Genomic DNA, 22585 nt, shown 5'->3' with positions numbered 1-22585 from the left:
ACCCAGACTTCTTTAACTCAGCAAGTGTCATAGCTGTTCAACAAATTTAGGGTATGCTTCTCTTTTTTACTTAAGTGCTTCTTTACTGATTATAAAATGTCTTTGAGGACATCAAGATTAAAAATCAATTTCAGTATTTATTTGATACTCATCTCATTCTGATGAATTTCTCTTTGGTGATATTCTAAACACGCAAAGTACTTTGGAGATACCAAAAGATATGTTATTTCTGTGCACCTAATCATTTTTTTCATTATTCCAAGATACTGTAGTCACTGATGCTGGTTTGATAGTTAATACACATTCATGAAAATGACACATTTCTCATAGAAGAGTCAGAAGAATTGTCACCTGACATCAGAACACTACCCTCATTCAAAAGGAATATGCTTGTGATTTTTATCAGCCAAAAAAAACTGAAAGTAACTAAATGTGCCTTTGATTGGGGAATAGGGACCGGAAGCATCTCCATCATGTCTTTCTCAGTGACCTTAATGCTTGTGACTGTGTAAAACAGTCATGACTGCAATTTCACAAATGACCTTTAGTCATTCCAGCCAGATTCTCCAGATGTCTGAAGAGAAAAATGGTGTCTGTGATTCAAACTATCCCATTTTTTTCCTCAACAAATAAAGACATCTACACAGAAATCTATAGAAACTGAAATCAAACAGAAATCAAGACTGAGAGTCAATCGACTGTCAAATCTGAGAGAAGCTTCCACAATCTATAAGACTGATTGAAAGGGAAGGTGAAATAAATCAACTTAAACCTGCCTTGTATGAAATTTTAAAATAAAGACAATCTGAAATTAGGGCATCACTCCTCACTTGCTTTAAAACCTTCTGCAACATCTCTACATTGCAAATATATGACTTCAGGCTGGTCAGAATATTGTTTTGAAAAGATAACAACATGAGAGGTAAAGGGACTGGCCAGAGGAGAAATGGAAATGCACAATCTGCATTTATTGTGGAAATGCACAATAAATGCACAATTCAAGCAAGGGCTGTAGACACTAAGAAGAGGAAAACTGAAGAGCTGACATAAAAAGCATTGATTTGTGAAACTCTCTCAAAATGAAGGCAAATAATGAAAGTAAAATGGGAGGAGAATTTGGTAGAATGTTAGGATAGATAGTAATGATAGAGCAAGGAATTAGCTTGTTCTTAAAAAATAAAAAAACAACTTCCATAGAATCAACAATTTCAGAAAACTGCTCTAAATGAAATCTAGAGCTAAGCAGGCTGCACTGAAAAGTCTTACATGGTCCCAGGCAAAGTCAGTAAGTGGCCTTTACCTAACAAAATCAGGAGGCATTTGTTTGTTTAAATCAGGAAGCCTTATATCTAGGCTTTCTGTTTATTTTATTCAAGTTTTATCATTATGAGGTGGCGAGAGAACCTTTATGTGAGTATTTTCTTTCAATATTTTGACCCGCACTTTGTCACAGTATTACCATTTCACCCTGGTGTACCACAGTGTACCACACCCAGGAGGATGGCGCTCTTTGCCCACCCCTCAGCCTTCCCTCCAGGATGTGCACAACTGATTTCCTAATCAACTGTTACTGTATCACTTTTGAATGTGACACAATATGTCTTCTTTTCAAAGATGATGTCAAGTTAGGTTAGTGTCGCAGCAACCCACTTTAAGGTACCGATTCTGTATCAGTCAGGAGGCACTCCATTAGACTCCAGTAAGATGACCCCATAAAGTAAGAGACTTAAAACAACATAGGTTTCTTTCTCAATCCAAACTTGCAGCTTTCACTCTTGTGAATATGTCCAGCATCCAGGCTGACTGGGAATCCACTCTCTCGAAAACTGGCAGGTTGGTGGATAGTGAATCACACTTAACACTTCCATCCGGAGGTGCATCACCTCCAGTCAACATTTCACTGATCAGTGCGGATGAGGTGATCACACTCAGGTTTCAAGGGAGCAAAGAACTTCAAATCTGCATATGCCCAGAATGAGAACTGGTAATAACTGATGAGCAGAACTGATGGCTACCACATGTTGCCAGTTGAACTGAAGCAGTTATATTCTCTTTTAATTTTCTTATGCTCCTGAAGTTGGTGTGATGATTTAAAAAGAAGGAGGAGGAGGAAAGAAAGAAAGAAAGAAAGAAAGAAAGAAAGAAAGAAAGAAAGAAAGAAAGAAAGAAAGAAAGAAAGAAAGACAGACAGACACACTTAGGGCTCAAGCCATCAGGTATGAAATTAGGAATGCCAGATTTGGAATTTGGAAGTAAGGATGCCAGATTCTCTCTCCAAAACACTTCCTCTTGGTCTGTTGAAATTGATGATGGCACTTATTAAAAGTCACATCCAACTGGGACAGAGATTGGGTGAGATGTGGTGGGGAATATTGCAGTGCAAATTCAAAAGAAATGTGAACAGCATCACTGCCTTAGACTGTAGTGTCTTATTTGTATACTGAAGTTAAATCCCTTAAAAAGAAATAAAAGAGAAATAGCACTAAAGCTTGGAATATTTTAAGGGAGAGGGGGAGGAGGACATGAGGGTGTAACCCTGTTTAAAGAGCATGACTCAATAACATTTCTGGGATTAATTACCAGCAACAGGATTCAAGTAGAATACTTGAGAAGCTAACGTGACCAAAACCTGGTTAACAGAGATTAATCATTGCTTAGCCACTAAAAGAAAAAAAAGAAAAGAAAAGAAAAAAATGTTTAAAGCTCACAAATCTATACCAAAATGAAGCTGTTGACTCTTCTGCTGAACACTGCTTTTAAAGCCCTTCTTAGGTATAGGACCAGGATACTAAATGAGGGAAATCCTCTCAGTGGAAGAACCTTGGCAGTAAGATTGGCTACCTAGGATTCACTCCATAGTTTCAAGAAATGTCTGCTCAACTACCAAAATACATCCCAGATGAATTAGAAAGTTTGTTTTTTTATGATTTCATAAAAAATGGGAGAAATATATTTGTCAATGTTTAATAGATTTGGGATGGATAAGAACAATTAAAGAAAAAAAAAAGCAATGCATTATCTAGCACATAAGAAATCAATGAGGTCCTATTCTACAGCACAGGGAACTATATCCAGTCTCTTGGGATAGAAAATGATGGACCATATTATGAGAAAAAGAATATATATATATATAATATATATACATACACATATATATATGACTGGGTTACTAAGAAGTACAGCAGAAATTGGCACAACCCTGTAAATCAACTATTTTTAATAAAATTTAAAAAATTTAAAATGATTATAAATTAATTTTATTAATTTAATAATAAAATAAAATAAAAATAAGGTGCACAGCCTACTGAAAAAAATCAATAAATCTGGCTACAAAAATGAAGGAAATGTCAAAAGTTAAATGAAACCAAGAAAAGACAAATGGGGTGCATGAAAGTTAAGAATTATATTATATATAACACAGGGTCTGTGTCTTTGATGTATGAAAAAATTTTATGGTCCAATGAAAAGTCACAAATAACCCAACAGGAAAAATAGAGGGAAGATACAGAATATTTGAATTTAAAATTTCTAAAGTTGTTTCAAAAATCCATAATTATAAGAACTTTTGCCCTGATTTAGGTACTCTTTTTCATTCCACTTGCTTTGTACCCTTGCTGTTTGGCTTCTAACTGCTGGGTTGCCCAGGGATCTCATCCTTGGCCTGTTTCTTTATCAACAGGTGCTCCCTAGGTGACCTCACCCAGTGCTAAGGCTTTAATCCCCATATATCACTCAATCAATATCAGATCTCTACCCACCAACTCCAGTTATTTATATCCAACTGCTGATTTTAAATCCCCACAATAATGCCCAAAAGGCACACTCACTAAACTTAACAAAGTCAAACAGAACCTTTCTCTCCAAGTTCCATAAACCAACCCTCCCTTCGTTGTCTTCATGATAGTGTATTTCACCACAATCTGTCTCACTTGTCCAAGTCAAAATTTATTTTATCATCAAGAATCCACTTTCTCCTTTTATCTATGAGGAAAAAAATAGAACATTTCCCATATAACTGGGCAGAGAGGACACAAAGAACAATCCACAAGATAAGAAACATGAAAGTAGATAATCGACACGAAAGAAATCTTCAAGATCACTAAAATAAGTGCAAATTAAAAAGCAATTCTCCATGAGCTCATAGTTGAACTTCTGAACAGTGCAAAAATCAACTCAACACAAGTCAACATGCGCCTGAACGTGGCTCTCTACCCAACAAAGTCCCTATCTCAAAGCTGCGAAATGGAGAAACATTGCCCTTGACTGTCCTAACAGCAAATGTTGTTCCACTAGAACTTCCCAAACATTCATACAAAGATTTGGTCTTGTTTTTATTTATTTGTTTGTTTCTCCATTAGCTTTTTCTGAAATTAAATGAAATACGAAAATCATTATTTTGTTATAAGTTTGAAGAAGCATGCATAAGTATGTCTGAGCTGAGAACATTAAGTTTTATAAACTAACAGCCTGTTGTTTAGACAGATGACGGATAGCATAATAAGGAATATGGATCATGTGGTTAAAATACAAAGAAAAACTTGGCAAGGACGGGCTTTGGTATTTGACTTCTCACTGTGCACTAGCAACTCATAATTGTTATCAGATTCTGTTTTATGTTGAGTGGATATGGTCCAGAACTGTGAAAAATATCTTCTCTTAAAAGAATGTGAGGGCAATCTGACTCCATCTGTCACCTGGTCAACTGCCCTGGGGTGATCTAGCTTCTTAGCCAGGTGACCCTCTCCTTTCTCACTTATCTCAAAACTATGTGCTTGGTCACTAAGAATAAACAAATTTCCCTAAATGTGGAGCAAAAGAGTAGCCATGACCTCTCCCAGCCCCCATAGTTCCCTGGTCTAATAAATATCACTTCACCATGAATCCCAAGTCTGTATCTTTAGTCTTTGTGAAAACAGCTGCTGAGATAGTAAAGTAGCCATAATTTCTGAATCATCTTGTATCGAGCCAAAAGTTCAAGGTAAATGGTACCAAGATTTTTATTTGAACTTTTGTTTAATACTCTTTTTGTCGTTTTTATGGAATACACTTTAATTTTATTGCTTTATTATCCAGTAAAACTGGGGGTTTTAAATATGCTATACCCCCGGCTATATTTTTCTGTAGTTGAGTGAATTTATATTTAATGATCTTATGTGAGAACATGGTGATTATTATTTTCTACTGCTTCCAAAATTTTTTTTTGCCTCTGTTCTCTTTCCGTGGCTCTTAACGTGTGTGAAGTAAATGTATTTACCTAGATGTCATACACCAAATTCAGAATAATGATTTCCTCCGTATTCTGACAAACCTCTCTTTCTTAGATTGTCTTTCTCAGGTATCCATACTGTGGCTTAAGATAAATATAATGTTTGATACCATTTTCTCTCTTTTAATCAATTGGTCACCAAGGTTTATCCATTTTAGTATTCCCAATCATTTTTTCCCCCATTTTTCATCCATTGGCTCTGCCATTACCTAATTTCAGATGCTCAAACCTCATCAGTTGGGCTCGGACAATGGAATCTTTGCAAAACATACTTGTAATCAAAAGAACTGGAATTTGAACCAAAGTCTTCTCAAACCTTGGCTCTTAATACCTGTTGAAAAGTGAAGTAAGACCCCTATGTAATAAAAGGCAAGGATTTGGGATTTTAGTCTATACACAATGGAAGTGATGTTAGCAAAGCAGTCTAAAGAGGTTAGTTTGGAGTTATTATTTAGGATGTTACTGCAGTCAAAGAAAGAGTAAGAAAATTATTATAGTAATTGGACCATAGCATGATAAGGGTCCAGCAACAGTAGTTTTAGAGGGGAGATTTAAGGAAAAGGAGTAAGAAAGTCAAGTACTGACAGAAACTTGAAAGGTTGGTTAGCATATTGTTTTAGTTTTCTAATTGTTCTATTTGAATATCAGCATATAATAAAAGACTTCATTTTTCCTTCCAGGTAAATACAACTGCTAGTGAAGCAACAGCATAGTAGTTAACAACATACCCAATTTCAAGTATAAAATAAACTTCACATCACCCATTGAAAGCTCTGTTTGTGGTGTTCAAAGGTTTAGTTTTATGTTTGAAGCACACACCAATGCTTGGGTTCTATAAAGCTCTTCAAATAGAACAGGAATCATACATGTCTCTTCCACATTTATCATTTTGTTCAGCAGAGTTTTGTTTGGAAAATGTCTGTGATATCCAAAAACAAAGCTCCAGATGGAGGAGGTGAAAATAGACATATGTTCCAGCTGTTTTTAATCGCTTTTTTTTTTTTTGGCTGTAGTTAAATTAAAGCACACCCTTTAAAAGATAGAATCATCACTCTCTTCGAATATGGGGAGATCTTTGGCCACTCACAAAATTTTATCTCTTCTAATAAGGGTTACATCTGTGTATATACACGCTTGTGGGGTATATATGTGTGACTCTGTGGGTGTGCATACATGTTTAAGTGTGTGTATTTAAAGAATTTCACCAAGTAGATCTTGTTCTATATGTGGAATGGCTACCTATGTACATTCCCAAGTCACTGTTAGATACTCTTTACATAATCGAAGTTTAAAAAATTCCTGGAGTTCCCATTGTAACTCAGCCAGTTAAGAACTTGACTAGTATCCATGAGAATGTGGGTTGGATTCCTAGCCTCAGCTCAGTCAGTGGGTTAAGGATCCAGTGTTGCTGGGCTGTGGCGTAGGCTGGCAGCTGCAGCTCCTGTTCAACCCCTAGCCTGGAGATTCCATATACTGTAGGTGTGGCCTACAAAAAAAAAAGGAAAAAAAAATCCTTATTTCTTCTTATTATAATACTGAAGTACCAAAGTATGTGGCTCTTCATTAGTTTTGCCAGATTTCTGGTCCTTCCAGTGTGATCAAAACTAGGAAAGAGCACTTCTTATGGAATTCTACCTTAACAAGTCTTAGACATCTCAACTCAGTATATCCCTGTGTGATGGAACTGTTCTGTATCTCAGCTGTATCAGTGTCATCCTGTTGTGATGTTGTACTCTAGATTACAAGATGTTTCCATAAAGAGAAACTGGGTAAATGGTACTTAGGATCTCTGTCTCATTTCTTAGAACTGCATGTCAGTCTACAACGATCCCAAAATAAGTTTGTTAAAATCTCAGTCAACTCAATTATTATGTTTTCCCCCAAGAGAACAAACTTATTTTATCTTTAATGTCTTCTAACAACACCAGCATGTACCTGATGGGAATTTAAGTGTCACCATTCGCTAGTCCCTACCCACCCCCCTTGCCCTGCCCCATTCAGTTCAGTCATTAGGTCTTTCTGATTTACTTCCTGTGTCTAGAAAAAATCTATTTCTTCTTCCTCTTTTTCACTGCCAATGTCATGTTTCAGAGTCTTATTATCTCTTTTTTCAATTAATGAAACAGCCTTCAAATTGGTCTTCTTGCCTCAAGCTTTATCATCCCCAAACAGTAGTTCTCAGCAGTTCTTTTATTTATTTTTATTTATTTATTTTTCCATTATAGCTGGTTTACAGTGTTCTATCATTTTCTACTGTACAGCAAGGTGACCCAGTACACATATATGTATACAGCAGTTCTAAATGCAACTGTACATTATCTCTCCTAGGAAGCTTTTGAAAACTGCCAGATCACCACCCCACAACAATTAAATAAGAATATACAGAAGGGGGGCTTGGGCATCAGTACATTTTAAGTTTGTCAGATAATTCTAATGTGCAGTCATGGTTGAAAATTATTACCTTGATCATCTCTCTTTAATTAATATTCTAGAATAATCTGATTAAGACAGAATTCTGGGGATGTCATTTTTCCTTACTGCCCTCTCTGTTATAATTGAGTTGTGTTCCTCCCCAGATTTATGTGTTAGAGTCCTAACTCATAGTACATCAGAATGGGACTGTTTTTGGAGACAGGGTCTTTAAAGAGATGATTATGTTGGATGGACCCTAATCCAAAGTGACTGGTGTCTTTCTAAAAGGGGGGTGTTGGACACACACATGCACACAGGGAGAATGCAATGTGACCATGAAGTTTGGAGTGATGTTTCCATTAGTCAAGGAACATCAAAAATTGTCAGCAAACCACCAGAAACTTGGTGAGAGACGTAGAACAGATTCTCCCTAACAGCCTTATTTCCTCCTGTCTCTAAAGAATCAATGTTCCTAAGTAATTAATAACTTTATCTGTGTGGCCAATACTGTGAAATGAAAACGTTAGATATCATATTTATTGTGTTATCTTGAAGGAAGTGATGGCAGCAATGTTTCTTTTATTTATTTTTCTCTGCACAACTTCCTTGTAGAAGAAAATCTCCTACCATAGCCTGACTTTTGGAAAAGTTGTTTACCTAGATCTCTGTCTCTGTCCACAGTCTATAGAAATATTCTCTCAGATGAAAGATGAAGTTATTCTCAAGGGAGAGTGCATGGGGTGTTTTTTCCAAATTTTTTTCTCTCAGGAACCCTTTGAGACGAGGACATTTCCACCTCCTTCACACACATGCACACACACACCCCACAAAGTTTTTTTAATTTTATTTTTAATGCATTAAATTTCTTCTGGGGGACTTTGATGTGCGCACTTTAAATTGGATGAAGTACATCTCTTTTTAGACAGGAAAACAAAACTGAATAAAAAAAAAGATGAGGAAGAGAAGGGAGAGCTCAAAAAAGGGGAGGACAGGCATTTTCCCTGCACTTAGCAAAAGGCCCTGCAACCCTGGTTACATTCCTGAAAAGTATTTGGTAATCTAAGGCTCCCTGCGTCTCTAACACCATCAAGAAGTAACAGTTATTCATGTACATATATCCATTCTTTTCAGATTCCTTTCCTATATGGGTTAATAGGTTATCACACAGTATTGAAGAGATTACTCTCTGCTATACAGTAGGACCTTGTTACTTATCTATTTTATATACAGTAGTGTGCATATGTCAATCCCAAACCCCTAATTTATCTCTCCCCCCATGGTTCCCCCTTGGTAACCATAAATTTGGTTTCAAAATCTTTGAGTCTGTTTCTGTTTTGTAAATTCTTTTGTATCATTTTTTATGATCAACATATTAGTGACCTCATATGATATTGTCTTTCTCTATCTGACCTACTTCATTTAATAGGATAATTTCTAGGTCCATGCATGTTGCTGCAAATGGCATTATTTTATTCTTTTTTATGGCTGAGTAATATTCCATTACATATATGTAGCACATCTTCTTTATCCAGTCCTCTGTTGATGGACTTTTACTTTGCTATACACCTGAAACTAATACAACTTTGTAGGCAAATATATTCCAATAAGACTTATTTAAAAAAAGTAAACAGTTGACCCTCTCTGTACTCACAATATTGAACAAGCCTAGTGTCTTTTAGACCTTTTTGGGATCTGGAGGTAACATATTCCTCATTTAAAAATCTTACTTAAGCCTATTTATGCCATTATTCAAAAACTTTCCCATCTTGAGTTGGTATTTTCCTATAACAAAGGGCTCTAGAATGTGCAAATAGCAATACAACAGTCTCTCCATTAGTGTCTCCTTTCACTGTAGAAGCTTGAGCCACCTCTTCTCACTCCTGAAATCTCTGGACCACCCATGATGGCCATAGTTGCCTGTGGTTTCTGGTGTGAGAAGCTGCCCTTCTAGGCCCATGCTGTACACCATTAGAATGGCATTGGGGAATGCCTGCTGAGTCCTCTGGAAAGAAATTCTCACAGACCCTGAGGCCGGGAGGTAGCCTTCTGTGAGCTCAGCACAGCCACCAAGGCTCCTTGCTAAGACAGAGATAGAGCTAAGTCTGGGCCCCCTGGAGTACCCCTATCTACTCCAGGAAAGGGTGGCCTCTTCTGTCTCCATCCCTTGTCAGTTGACAAGGTGCTGGAAGAGGTCACTCCTCTCTCAAACCCTTGGCTGTGTGGGGTGCCCTTTTGAATCAAACGAGTGAACAGCAATGGAAGTTTGTACAGTTTATGGACAGCAACAGAACCGCACATGATGGAGCTTCTTGGAGAGCTGCTGTTTTTCATTCCTTAATCCAGATGTCCTTGATAAAGCGTGGGATCCCAGGGTCAGCACAACTAGCTGAGCTTCAGGCAGTCATCGTGTCCTGGCCAACAACTGGCTCCATCAGTGCATGTTTACAGACTCTCGGGCCATTGCCAATGGCCTAGCCATCTGGTTCCACCAATGGTCTAGAGACCTGGTCCTACCAATGGTAATCACAGCAATTATTTATCCAAGGTTTCTGTCCTTGGGAGGAATAACTATGGGAATCTCTTGCTTTATAGATACCCAAAAATATAAGTAAAGGTGACATCTTAAAGCCCACAATACAGGCCTCACTTATTTACTTTGGCATTCCAGACATTGTTAAGGGTAACATTTCACTTCTAAAAATACACAATTCTGGCCTCTTGAACAAGGTGCTCAGTGGAACTTTCACCAGTCTTAGCAGCTTAGGGTACAAGCCTCATAGTGCACCCTTAAGGCATACTCCAAGAAGATAAAATGAAAGGAAACATGGCATATTTCCATCATCACATATCAGGGATGGCTTATAATAAATAGTCTGATTCCATTTTATTTTATTTTATTTTAATTTTATTTATTTTATTTTTATTTTTATTTTATTTTATTTGTCTTTTTAGGGCTGCACCTGTGCCATATGGAAGTTCCCAGGTCAGGGGTCGAATGTGAGCTGCAGCTGCTGGCCTACACCACAGCCATAGCAACGTGGGATCTGAGCCATGTCTGTGACTTACACCACAGTTCACAGCAACACCAGACTTGACCCACTGAGCAAGGGCAGGGATCAAACCTACATCCTTACGGATACTAGTCAGGTTTGTTACCCCTAAGCCACAACAGGAACTCCAATTTTTGATGTTTGACAGTCAAAAACCTTCAAGCCTCATCCTCCTGCTCCACCTTTGGATAAGAAAGCCCAGGTGCTCCCTCCTTGGTACTGGCAGGCAGTTCAGACTACAGAAGCCTAGCCCATAGGTAGGAACTGTCTCCTCAGCACCACTCCCTAATCACAATAAAAGCCAAACCAGTCCCCTTTCCTCTCCCTCAAGCCATTTTTAGACCAGCTTAGGAGCCTGCCCTCTGCCCCTCCCCCCCCAGAAGCCTTCATTATGTGGGTAGTAAACCCTTTCATTTTCTCTCAGGCTTTGAGTGGCATCATCAGACCCGACATCCAAAGCAAATACGGCATGGAATGACCACAACATACTTTCTCCTAAGCCTCAATTAATACTTCAACAGTGGCTCATCAAAACTAGGCTTTGAGCCACCCTGATAGAATTTTGCAATTTTCACTGTAATTTGAATCTACTGAAAACTGGAAAATTTTGGAATTCTCTATTGAGAAGGGTATTAGCAACTGAGAATTCAGCTATCTTTTCCTTTCTGTTTCTCAAATTAACTATTTGTGTATGTACTTTTCATCTGCCAATTCTGGTAAAAGTTGAGGAAGAGCCCACACCCATGTGAAGCCACAATTCTTAGTTCTTTGCAGCCTGTTTAGCTATGTTGCTGAAGAAACAACTAAGTTACTATATTAGGCTTCATCATGAAATAAACTAACATGTTTAAAATTGGAGGTATTCTGAGCTGGGTGTCCCAAACATTCCTAAACAGTTCTGGGATTGGAATTTGAATGACTCAGATGTTCAGGACTGAACTTTCTTTTCTCTCGATCTGGCACATCACTTATGTCTGTTGCAAGGATTTCATTTTTCTAATGCTCATTAGATGTGTAGATTTGTTTCTCTGTGCAGAATTTTTGTTATAAGAAATGGAGATGACAAAGCAAACTATATGCATATTTATATAGTTTATATATTATAGTTATAGAAGTTGCATATTTATCTAATCCTGTAGCAAGTTGCCAGATACATTTGTAGTGCATTGGGGAAATATGTGGTTTCTTAGCATCTGATCTGATGGGCTTTTCTTTCCAGCTGTACTGGAATCTCTTGGGTGCAGCTCCAAAGAGTTTGGAGAAAGCATATTCATTCCTTTTGAATTTGTTCAGATGCAATAAAACTAATTTCAAGTTTGAGCATCAAGAATTTTTACTTCATTTCAAAATTGCAAAAAGTCATGAATTATCTTTAAAATGAACAATTCACATAAATGTTTCCTATCTGAAGATGTGAATTCCAGGGAGATATTTTATATTAATTATTTTAAATAAATACTGTATTAGCTGGCTGCATGCCTCCTGGAAAGATATCCAAAAAAACAAAAGATGAAGTTTTCCACTAATTTTCCACTGAGGAAAAGCATGTATATATTTTGAAAAAAAGGGGGGGGGGACCCAAGCCATGCAGAAAGAAAGAGAGAAAAATTAGAGAAAAAAGTTTCACAGAGGCAAAACATTGACAGAAAAGAGTATGCTAGCAGGTAATTTTCTTCTTTTGGTACAAAAAAGGCATATTAAATCTCATTATTTGGATGCACTTATTTTTTCATCCATGAAACTTTTGTTGAGTACCATACTGTGCCTTCACATCTACTAGGATGGTTATACTGTTTGTTTGTTTGCTTGTTTGTTTAATGTAAAAGAACAAGTGTTGTCAAGGAAGTGGGGAGATTGGAACCCTTGTACATCTTTACTGAAATGTAAAATGTTGTAGCTACTGTGGAAACAATTTGAACATTCCTCAAAAAGTTAAATAGAATTATCATGTTATCCAGTAATTCTATTCCTAAGTAGAAATCCCAAACAATTGAAAATGCATGCTAAAAGAGATACCTGTACACCAATGTTCACAGCAGTATTATTCGAAATAACCAAAAAGTAGAAACAACCCATGTCCATCATGAATAAACATGTATATGATGTTTATACATACAATGGAGCATTACTCAGTCATGAAAAGGAATGAAGTTCTGACACAGTCTCCGACAAGGATGAATCTTGAAAATAGTATGCAGTAAAATAAGCCAGACAGGAAAGCATAAATATTATGATCCCACTTGTATAAAATATCTAGAATAGGGAATACATAGAGAAGGAAAGTGCTTTAGAGGTTACTACAGACTGATAAGGAGGAGAGATTCAAGGGTTATTGCTCAAAAGATCAAGAATTTCTGTTTAAGGTGATGAAAAATTTTGGAAATAGTGGTAAACATTGCACAACCTTGTAAATTAATGACACTGAATAGTACAATTAGCAATGGTTAAAAGAACACATTTTATGTTTTTTATATATACACACACGTGTGTTATCGCAAGAAAAATATACCAAAGAAAAGGTATAGAATTATCTTTCGTGTTTGTTCTTGCATAAAGAAACACTGGGAGAGGAGGTTCCGTCATGACACAGTGGAAGTGAATATGACTAAGAACCATGAGGTTGCGGGTTTGATCCCTGGCCTCGCTCAGTGGGTTAAGGATCCAGTGCTGCCATGAGCTGTGGTGTAGTTCACAGACATGGCTACGATCCCGTGTTTCTGTGGCTGTGGTGTAGGCTGGCGGCTATAGCTCCAATTGGACCCCTAGCCTGGGAACCTCCATATGCCGCAGGTGCAGCCCTGAACAGCCAAAAAGAAAAAAAAGAAAAAAAAAAAAAAAAGAGAAGAGAAGAGCAAAGCAAAGCAAAGAAGAGAAGAGAAAAGAAAACACTTGGAGAATATGTCCAAAACTAATGTAAGTGGCTATTTAGGCAACATGAATATTCAGCCTGTATACACTCATCAAGTTGTACTGGTTAAAATACAGAAATACTCTGTCCCAGTTGGTTAAGTGGCCACTCCCCCATTCTCTGAATTCTCTATACCTCTGCTTTAATCCCAGGATACCTGATTGCCCCATGATTCAGCAAGTGAAGAGTTAACCGTGGCAGGGCAGGGGTCTGGCAGACTGGGGTAGAATGGTAACAGAGTAGAAAGGCTGCTTTGCATACAAAACCTTTTAATATCCTTTTGTTTTGTGAACCATGTAAATGTGTTACCCATTTTATAATGAAAATTTAAAACTAAAGATGAAGAATGAAACAAGTGTGGTGCAAAGAATTCAAGAGCTCAGAGAATGATGAGAGGGTCAAATATAGACGGGGAGGAAAATTAAAAATTAGGTATGATATATAAATTAGATTTTTTTGTGTCTTTTTTTGCTATTTCTTGGGCCGCTCCCGCGGCATATGGAGGTTCCCAGGCTAGGGGTCTAATCGGAGCTGTACACATCAACACGGGATCCACTCTGCGTCTGCAACCTACACCGGATCCTTAACCCACTGAGCACAGGCAGGGACCGAACCCGCAACCTCATGGTTCCTAGTCGGATTCGTTAACCACTGTGCTACGACGGGAACTCCAAAATTAGGTTTTTTTTTAAAAGGAGGAACAAAAGACTAAAGGAGTAAATTATGACCTTTAATGGGGAAATTCTAAATGGGAAATTATTCGGAATTTTGATTACATGAAATATGAATATATTAAGATGGCAAAGAATGCATGACACAACGTGGATTTCAAATAAAACATTACTACAAAAATGGTAATGATTTGTTCCCATTTTATTTAGGAATGATTTAGAGAAAATATACTAAATTTTATAGGAGAAAAAGAGTGTCTATACTTCAGTGAAAGTCCAAAGTCAATGAGTAATATTGGAATATGAAACAAAAGCTATTTTTTGCTGATTTTTACAGATGTTTGACTATGACAGTTTAGGTGTTAGACATGCAGAAAAATTACCTCCCCTCTCTCTCCCTCCACAGCTACACTTTAAGAAGCAGTCTATACCTATTTTTCCTAATTGCATTAGCCTGCATTTATTCCTTGATCTACTTTGTCAGTCTGCCCAATCGGTATGAGTGAAGTGGCTGTGGTTAAGGCCAAAAGGCCAACACATGGCTGCATCACCTTATGCAAACTCCCTATTGCACTGGCATGCTTGGACAACCCACCATTCTTGAAAGGTTCTCTTTCTTTGGTCTCTGTGATACTACACATTCCTGGTTTCCTTTAATCTTCTCTGATGACATCTTCTCAACCTCTTTTGCTGGCCTATTCTCCTCTACCCAGCCATTATTAGTGGATTTTCAGGAATTGGTCATAGAGCTTCTTATCTTCTCATTCTCCTTTCTTCCAGAAGAGCTCACCATATCTATGACTTTAATTTCCAACTACTATATGCCAGTGGACCACCACTCCCACCCCCACTGCCACAACCCTTTACTTTAATCTCTAGGCTAGACCTTTTCTCCAGACTGCAAGCACAAATAACTAAATGTTTCTCAAGCTCTCAATATGAATGTCTCAAATATACCTCAAACTAACCATGTCAAATAATCACCCTCTTCATCAAACATCTTTCTTTTCGGTGTTCCTCTCTTAAAGACAATATCATTCATCCAAATGCACAGTCAGAAACTTAGTAACATTCTTAACATTTACCTTTTAATAAACCCCCATATCCATTTCTTTACCAAGGAATGTCAGTTATTACCTCCTAACTATTTATTACAACCCTGTATTTATTTCTATCTGTACTATCAAAACCCTAGTCCAAGTTGCCAGCATCTCTCTCCTGGATTGTGGTAAAAACTTTGTAACTATTCCAACTGAAACGTTGCCCTCTATAATCTGAAAAACTACTGGGTGGAAAGTTTGCAGCCCTCAAATTTGTGAAGGAAGATAGTAAACTCTTAAATTTCCAAAGTGCCTGTAGGAATAATAATTATTTAAATACACAGCAGAAACATTTATCTACATTACATATTATCATTAATAAATACCATCCCCTGTTTAATTAGAATAGTTTGAGAACTGGTAGAGAAAAAGGTGAATGACAGGCACTGTTTCCATTCTGCTACATCTTCTGCTTTGTATCTGACCTTTCAAAAGCAGAGTATCCAATACGACTTTTCTCATTCAGTCTTTTCCAGATTATTCTGGGGTCATCTGAAAGCCTGGGAAGGCTCTGATGTGCTTCTCTGATAAGGGTAAGAAAGTCTTTTGTATGAAGATGTTCATCTATTTTCTCTCGGAGTAGAACAGACTCCAGTAAAGTCTTCTTTTGCTTCAGGAAGGCAGATTGGGCCAGTTCTGCTCTTTTCTTGTTACAACTGGGACACTGAGAAGAAATGTGTTGCTTAGATGTTGCCACCTGTTTGAGTGCTGCCCTCATGTTTTCAAAATAGAGTCTGTTCAAAAGCTCATTAGGGACAGTGCAGTTTAATACATTTGTCTCTGGAGCCTCTGGATTCGATCTAGGCTGCAGCTTTTTATGTCTGCTGCTTGTTTTCCCCTTAGAGTTCCCTCTATGATGGATCAGATTTATCTTAATGGCGCAGAAAGACTGCAGGGCATTCAGTTCCTCAAAGGATGCCTCAGAGATTTTTGTTTGAAGTTTAGTGTCTGACTGGTACTGTCCAGAGTTTTCTTCCTTGCTCTTGAGGTTGTTGATCAGTTTTCTGCTCAACTTCTTTTCGTTATTTTCGAAGTCTGAAAGCTCAGATTGGTCGTCTCCATATTCTGAGCGTGTAGTCGGCGTTCCACCCTCAGATATGCTCCCAGAGCCGTAGGACCTGAGATGCGGTCCTCCAAAGGAACTGAATGAACTAGAACTCTGTACCTCATCCGTAAAGGACTCGAAGGTCTCCTTAGAAAGGTCTGCCATTGTCCAGGAGTCCGCTTGGGCCAATCCCCCTATCTCTCCGAATCCTCAGGCTTCTAGGCGGATGGCCATCACGTTGTATCAGGTTCTGCTGCTCGTCTGCTTTGCCATAGTCAAGGCTGCCTCAGGAAGTAGAAAGGCTGGAGCCCCCAGGGTACGCGTTTTGGAGCCAGCGGTTCTTTCAGGAACCTCTTCCGGGCGACGCCTTCCTGCTGCCTCGGCAACCCGGAAAGATCATGCGCAGTGGGTAGCTGAGGCGCCGCGCTCCTCCCCTTCTCCCGCCCTTCCAGAGCCGACTCCACCTGCCTAATTCCTGCCAGGTTTTCCGGGCTGCCCTCTGTTTTTACCCGCTGGAGTCTCTTCTTCCGTGTTATTTTAGTACAAAATCTAATAATCCTCGAGAAAAGGTTGCAAACGCCCCTTCCCCTGGAACTCAGAAAAGTGTACACGTGTATGAAGCCAACCGGGAAAGGCGGTCTTTAACTAATGCAGGAATGGATGCGCTGCCTAAAGTACCCACCACCCTCCCCCACCAAAACCCCGAAACGGCAGCAGCAAAAACATCCTGCTGGCGAAAACACACAAGCAAAAACATATCTGCCAGGCTGATAGCCAGGAGATCACCTAATCATAGACCATGTGCTAGGGTAAAAATTGAAGTACTGAAACCATTCTATAATACTCCTGAATGTCACGGCGGCTCCTGTTTCTCTAGCCTCATCTTGCACAGCTTTCTGTGCTCCAGCGTTTCGGACGACTTTGCAGTTTTCCAAATCACGGTTTCTCAGATGTTAGGTCAGGCAGTGTCTTCTCTGAATGGCACACTGGCATTCCTCTCCCTTTATATCATTAATTACTGCTCCTTTTACAAGTTCCTTTTTTTTTTTTTTTTTTTTCAGGAAGGGCTTCATACCCACCCCTGCCCCCCAATACCTGACTTTACAGCCTTTCTTTCAGGGTTTGCAACTCTGTGTTTTATGCACATTTGACAAGTCCTTCCACATCACCCCCACCCCCGCCCAGGTTAAAAACCCCATGAAAGCAGAAATCCTGTCAGTGTTGCCCAGCAGTGAGCAGGTATCTGATACATAGAAGATGTTGGGTATATTCTGATTGAGCAAATGTGTTGAATGGCTATGGAAACAGAAATAAGCATTACTTCACACAAGCCCACACCTGGATCTTGTGGCAGCTCAAGGAATTCCAGTCTTCTTCCTGAAACCTCCAAATTGACTGCCACTCATAATACATGCTTTTACAATAGAGTTTTTAAAAATAAGGAAGATTTTTAACAGTTATTCTCGGAAATTATATAATGTAAACTCTGAAGATTGACTTTTTCTAGATCTTAATAAATATCTGAATCTTGATCTTAGGAAATGCCTGAGATAATTTTGAGAGAAAGGGTTCCCTTGCTCAGGTCCTTCTCCCGCGCGTGCGCGCTCTCTCTCTCTGTGGTGTTATTCAAGTCTAGCCAGATATATTTAAGGTTATTCTAAAAATGTTCATTTTGGCAGAGTAAAAAGTCTGAAATGTTCAAAAAGCATCTCTCAATTACGAGCCAGCTTCATACTGAAGATAAAGAGATCCCCATTTCACTTATGTAACCCAAAACATATTTTATCATATAATATTCATCTTTTAAAAGAGGTAATAGATAATTTGTGGTGAACACCAAATAATTTCTAGCTCAAGAGTTCAAGATTTTCATTTTTATTTTTTGTTTCAATACTCTCTCTCATTCCCTGAAATATTTACACATTCTTATTTACACACAATTCATTATAACACACATTTTCACCCAAAACATTGAACAGGAGAGCTTAAAGTATAGCCATATCTTCTAATATGCTAAATGTATGGAGTAATCTGTCTTTTAATTTTTTTAAATACCATTGTAAATATCTTGATTACATAAAAATAACTTTGCCCTAGAAGCAAGTAAATTTGCTAAAATTACCAATTTCTTTGTGATAACTAGCAGAATTCAGTTAATTGTTCAGCATTCTAATATGTGTATTATCTAAGTAGAATAGCTCACCAGTACTGTCATCAAAAAAGATTCATGAAGACAGAGGTCAAAGCTTGATTTGAAACATAGAAACTATTACTCTTGTAGAAAGCATATTGTTTTTTTTTTCTTTTCACAGAATAAAGATTAAAGTTGACATTACATAAAAATCCACACTTCTTTTTATCAGTTTTCTATACATGAAGTAAAAACAATATTTGCATACTCTCTTTGCTGTATATAGGAATTGTCATTGAGGTATCTGTCAAAAGAAAATCTCAGAACATTCCATGAGCAGTACTGGCAAAAACACATATTCCATATTGTTTAGAGATTCAGAAGAGAATTGCAAACAACTGCAATGTCTTAAACTAATTCTTAAATTTAGATGTTTCCGGTGAGAGAAAACAAATACAAAAACCAGGAATGCATAAAGGGGAAAAGGACATAGGGAGCTGCAACTTTCCATCTTATCTAAAATCTTTTTACTATCCCAATGGATATGAGTCACTCATACTCACTGTACTGAAAGCAGATTGTATCAAGATTTACATCAAAAAAGTGTAGTATGTCATTTTAAATATTTTATGTTTGTTTTTATCTGGAAAACAAAGATCGAGGAATTGACAGGAAACACAGCCTTTCCAGAAAATTCATAGAAACATTTCAGTGTCTCAAGAACTTTATTACAGATTTGCTCCTTCTTTTAGGAAATATCTATGAACTTCAGAACAACTTTTTGCAAAACTGGAATTATCTAAAACTAAAACGAAGTAAAACCCCCCAAATTATGCAATCAACATTCAGATGTACCAAGATAACACTTCATTTTTATTTTCTGTTATTAACATAACCTTCTGTAAAAGTTCTCATTCATTTTGGTAGCTGTGGAAAACCATTAACCTGATAATTAATGACATCCCCGATATCCCCATGTCGGTCAGCCTCATTCTGGCAAATATTCAGTCAAAGTTGAGATGACTCCCAAAGAGACTTAGTCCTTTCTTCCCTCTTCTCCTACCCAAGATTGTGCTTTGCGAGGGGAAAACTTTCTTATCTTTGGGGCCCTTGGTGTAGGGGGATCAGACTTTGTGCAGATCTTTTTGGGCCCTGGGTGTGTGCTGTTTTCCACCGAGGCACAGGTAGCCTGGTTCCTTCCAGGATCCTGACAAAATCCAAGGCTACTGGAACTTGTCAAAACCTCTCTCAGCCTTCTTGCCTGCATCTTAATATCTACAGGAACTTTGTTTATTTCAAAAGCCTGCTGAGAAGTGGCAGAGAAAAGGGGGAATGTCGTCTGGCACATACAGTATAGCCTTCAGCCCTTGCTTTGTCACTGAGGTGACTTCCTATGGCAAGTTCTTGTTCCAGAAATCTCAAGCGTCTTGATATCTTTTGGGGTTGATGGAACGATGGATGGGGTCCCTTAGAGATCATATTGTGGCTAAAAGCTGCCTGGGCTGTGAGTGGGAGGTCACAGCAGGGAAAGAGACAAATCAGGTGCTCCCGGCCTAACCATGGCCTGGCACTTCTTTTATCTTCCTGCTGTCACCACCTCGCCCTCATAAGTCGTAATGGGGAGCAGGGGCAAAATCTCTTCCAACTTTTCCTCAATAATCAGATATGCTTTGCAGCTCTGGGGCTTCACCCCAGAGGCAGGAGGTCAAAATAAATTATTCTTCCTGTCAGAGTCCCTCTCTCTCTCATTTCTCTTTCCTTAGAGGGAGAAGGGCAAGCTTTCAGCTTCTTCCTGTCCAGCAGGAACTTCTCCTCTGAGGGATCATAGTGGCATCTTTGCCAAGGTGGCTTTTGGCCTGTACCCTTTCCTGAAGCCCTTGTGGTGGATAAGGTACCAAGAAGGAAATCTAGTTTATGAATAAGGGAAACTAAGTTGACAGAGCCTTCAAAAATAGTTTACCCTTTACGTAAACTTCACAACACTATTTTTGGTTCTGTGATCAAGCAAAATGAAAAATTATTTCCTCTCCTTGAGGGGTTAATTGAATGTATCAGAAAACTCACTGTGAGAAATCATTTTTGTGGAGTAAGGAATCTTATATCACACCTGATAAAAAATGATTTCAATCTATAGCACAGTGGTTGTCCTTCATATTTAAAAAATGTTTCACTAAGTATCTCAATCTTTTCATTCTTTTTGTTCCTATTCTAGATTTTTAGTTTAGTTAGGTTAGTTCCCTGTTTTAGCCTTCAGTTTTATTTGTCTGAAATTGATAATTTCAATTTGTTATTTAAAATTTATCATTTTAGTGATATTGATTGCTCTTATGAAGAGCTGCCTTTTACTTTGCTATTGTTTTGCAAAGATAATGTGTTTATTGTAGGTACTTTAAAAGAAAAAGATGAGCCAGAAATATTGATTTTAAGTAAAAGTTACTTGAATTCTGACCTCCCAAAAGTAGTCACTATAAACATTTACAAAACATCTTAATGTTTTTTCCTTGAATAATTTTTTCTTAATAAAAGCTAGGTTAAATTGGATTTCTTCATAAGCAGTAATGTGAACACTTTCCCATTCAATTTCTAAAACTTATTTTTCAACATAATTTTAAAGGTAGTATTGCATTATTTGATTTATTTAACTAATAAAATTATTTAAACACAAGGCATTTCCAGGCCTTGGCTCCTCAAAATTGTTGGAATAAGCATTTCTCTAGCTAAGTCTTTTCATGGCTATAAATTAGGACAAACTCTATAAATTGTAAATGATAGGTCAAAATATTCATTTTCTTTCACATAAATTCTAAATGGTTTTCCAGTTTGCCTTTTTCTTTGCCTATGCTGTTTGCCATGCAAAAAAAATCTGACTTATCTCATGTAGCAAATTTATCAATCATTTTCCTTATTGTTCTTGGATTCTTAGATTTAGAAAAATTTTCCCTGCCCTCACGATACAAAGAAGCTCATTCATGTTTTCTTATAGTACTTGTGATCTTTTTATTCTCTTGCTTTCAAACTCGGATCCTTTTCTGGTTTGTTCTCTAATGTAGTAGGAAGAATGAGCTTAAATTTATATTTTTCCATATGGATAGCCAGTGATTCCAACAATACTTACTAAAATATTCTTTGTTACCCCATTGTCTTTAGATGCTGCCTTGATCATAAATTCCCATATGTATTTCAACTCTAGTACATTGGTCTGGTTTTTTTTTATCACATACTAATACCACACGGTTTTAATGGTTCTATAATGTTTTAACATCTTGTAAGGCCGTTTTCTCCTCCATTTTCAAGAATTTCTTGGGTGTTCTTATTTGTTTATTTTTCCAAATGTATTTTATAACCAACTTGTCTTGCTCCAGGATAGAAGTAAAGAACATATGGTATTTTATTGAAACACCCTAAACATTGAGGATTTATTTTAATTGAATCTTCTTATCCAGAAATATAGTACATCTTTCCATGTGTTCAAGGGTATTTGATATCATTTAGATATTTTTTCATTGATTCCATCCATTTATTTTTATTTTATTTTATTTTTTTTTTCAGCATATGAAAGTTCCCAGGCTAGGGGTTGAATCAGAGCTGCAGCTGCTGGCCTAAACCACAGGCATGGCAATGCCAGATCCAAGCCATATCTGTGACCTACACCTCAGCTTCCAGCAACTCTGGATCCTTAGCCAACTGAGCTGGGCCAGAGATCGAACCCGCATCCTCATGGATACTAGTCTAGTTGGGTTCGTAACCCTGCTGAGCCACTATGGGAATTCCTAAGATTTTTTAAATTTTTATTTATTTTTATTTTTATTTTATTTTATTTTATTTTATTTTATTTTTTTGTCTTTTTAGGGCCACACCTTTGGCATATGGAAGTCCCTAGCATAGGGGTCAAATTGACCTACACCATAGCCATGGCAATGCCTGATTTGAGCTGCTTCTGTGACCTACACTACACTCAGGGCAGTAACAGATCTTTAACCCACTGAGCAAGGCCAGGAATCG

The 22585-nt window shown here is 37.7% G+C and overlaps 2 protein-coding genes across 14 annotated transcripts in view; one reads left to right on the top strand and one right to left on the bottom strand.

Moving 5' to 3' along the window:
* The window catches only part of DLC1 (DLC1 Rho GTPase activating protein), a 467463-nt gene that overhangs the window by 9990 nt on the left and 434888 nt on the right, over positions 1-22585 (top strand). The window contains exon 1 of one of the 13 annotated variants that reach the window (XM_021077716.1): positions 15919-15940. The exons of the other annotated variants lie outside the window; for them this stretch is intronic. The gene's annotated coding sequence lies outside the window, so the exon portion shown is untranslated. Of the gene's footprint in view, positions 1-15918; positions 15941-22585 lie in introns of those variants that run through there. 13 annotated transcript variants of the gene reach the window in all.
* C17H8orf48 (chromosome 17 C8orf48 homolog) lies at positions 14346-17000 on the bottom strand. Its single transcript, XM_005674591.3, has one exon. The coding sequence runs from the start codon at positions 16615-16617 to the stop codon at positions 15808-15810; it is 810 nt and encodes a 269-aa protein (XP_005674648.2). The 5' UTR covers positions 16618-17000; the 3' UTR covers positions 14346-15807.

Source organism: Sus scrofa, chromosome 17 (genome assembly GCF_000003025.6).
Source record: "Sus scrofa isolate TJ Tabasco breed Duroc chromosome 17, Sscrofa11.1, whole genome shotgun sequence".
NCBI classification, from domain to species: Eukaryota; Metazoa; Chordata; class Mammalia; order Artiodactyla; family Suidae; genus Sus; species Sus scrofa.
This window is presented reverse-complemented; position numbering and strand designations above follow the sequence as displayed.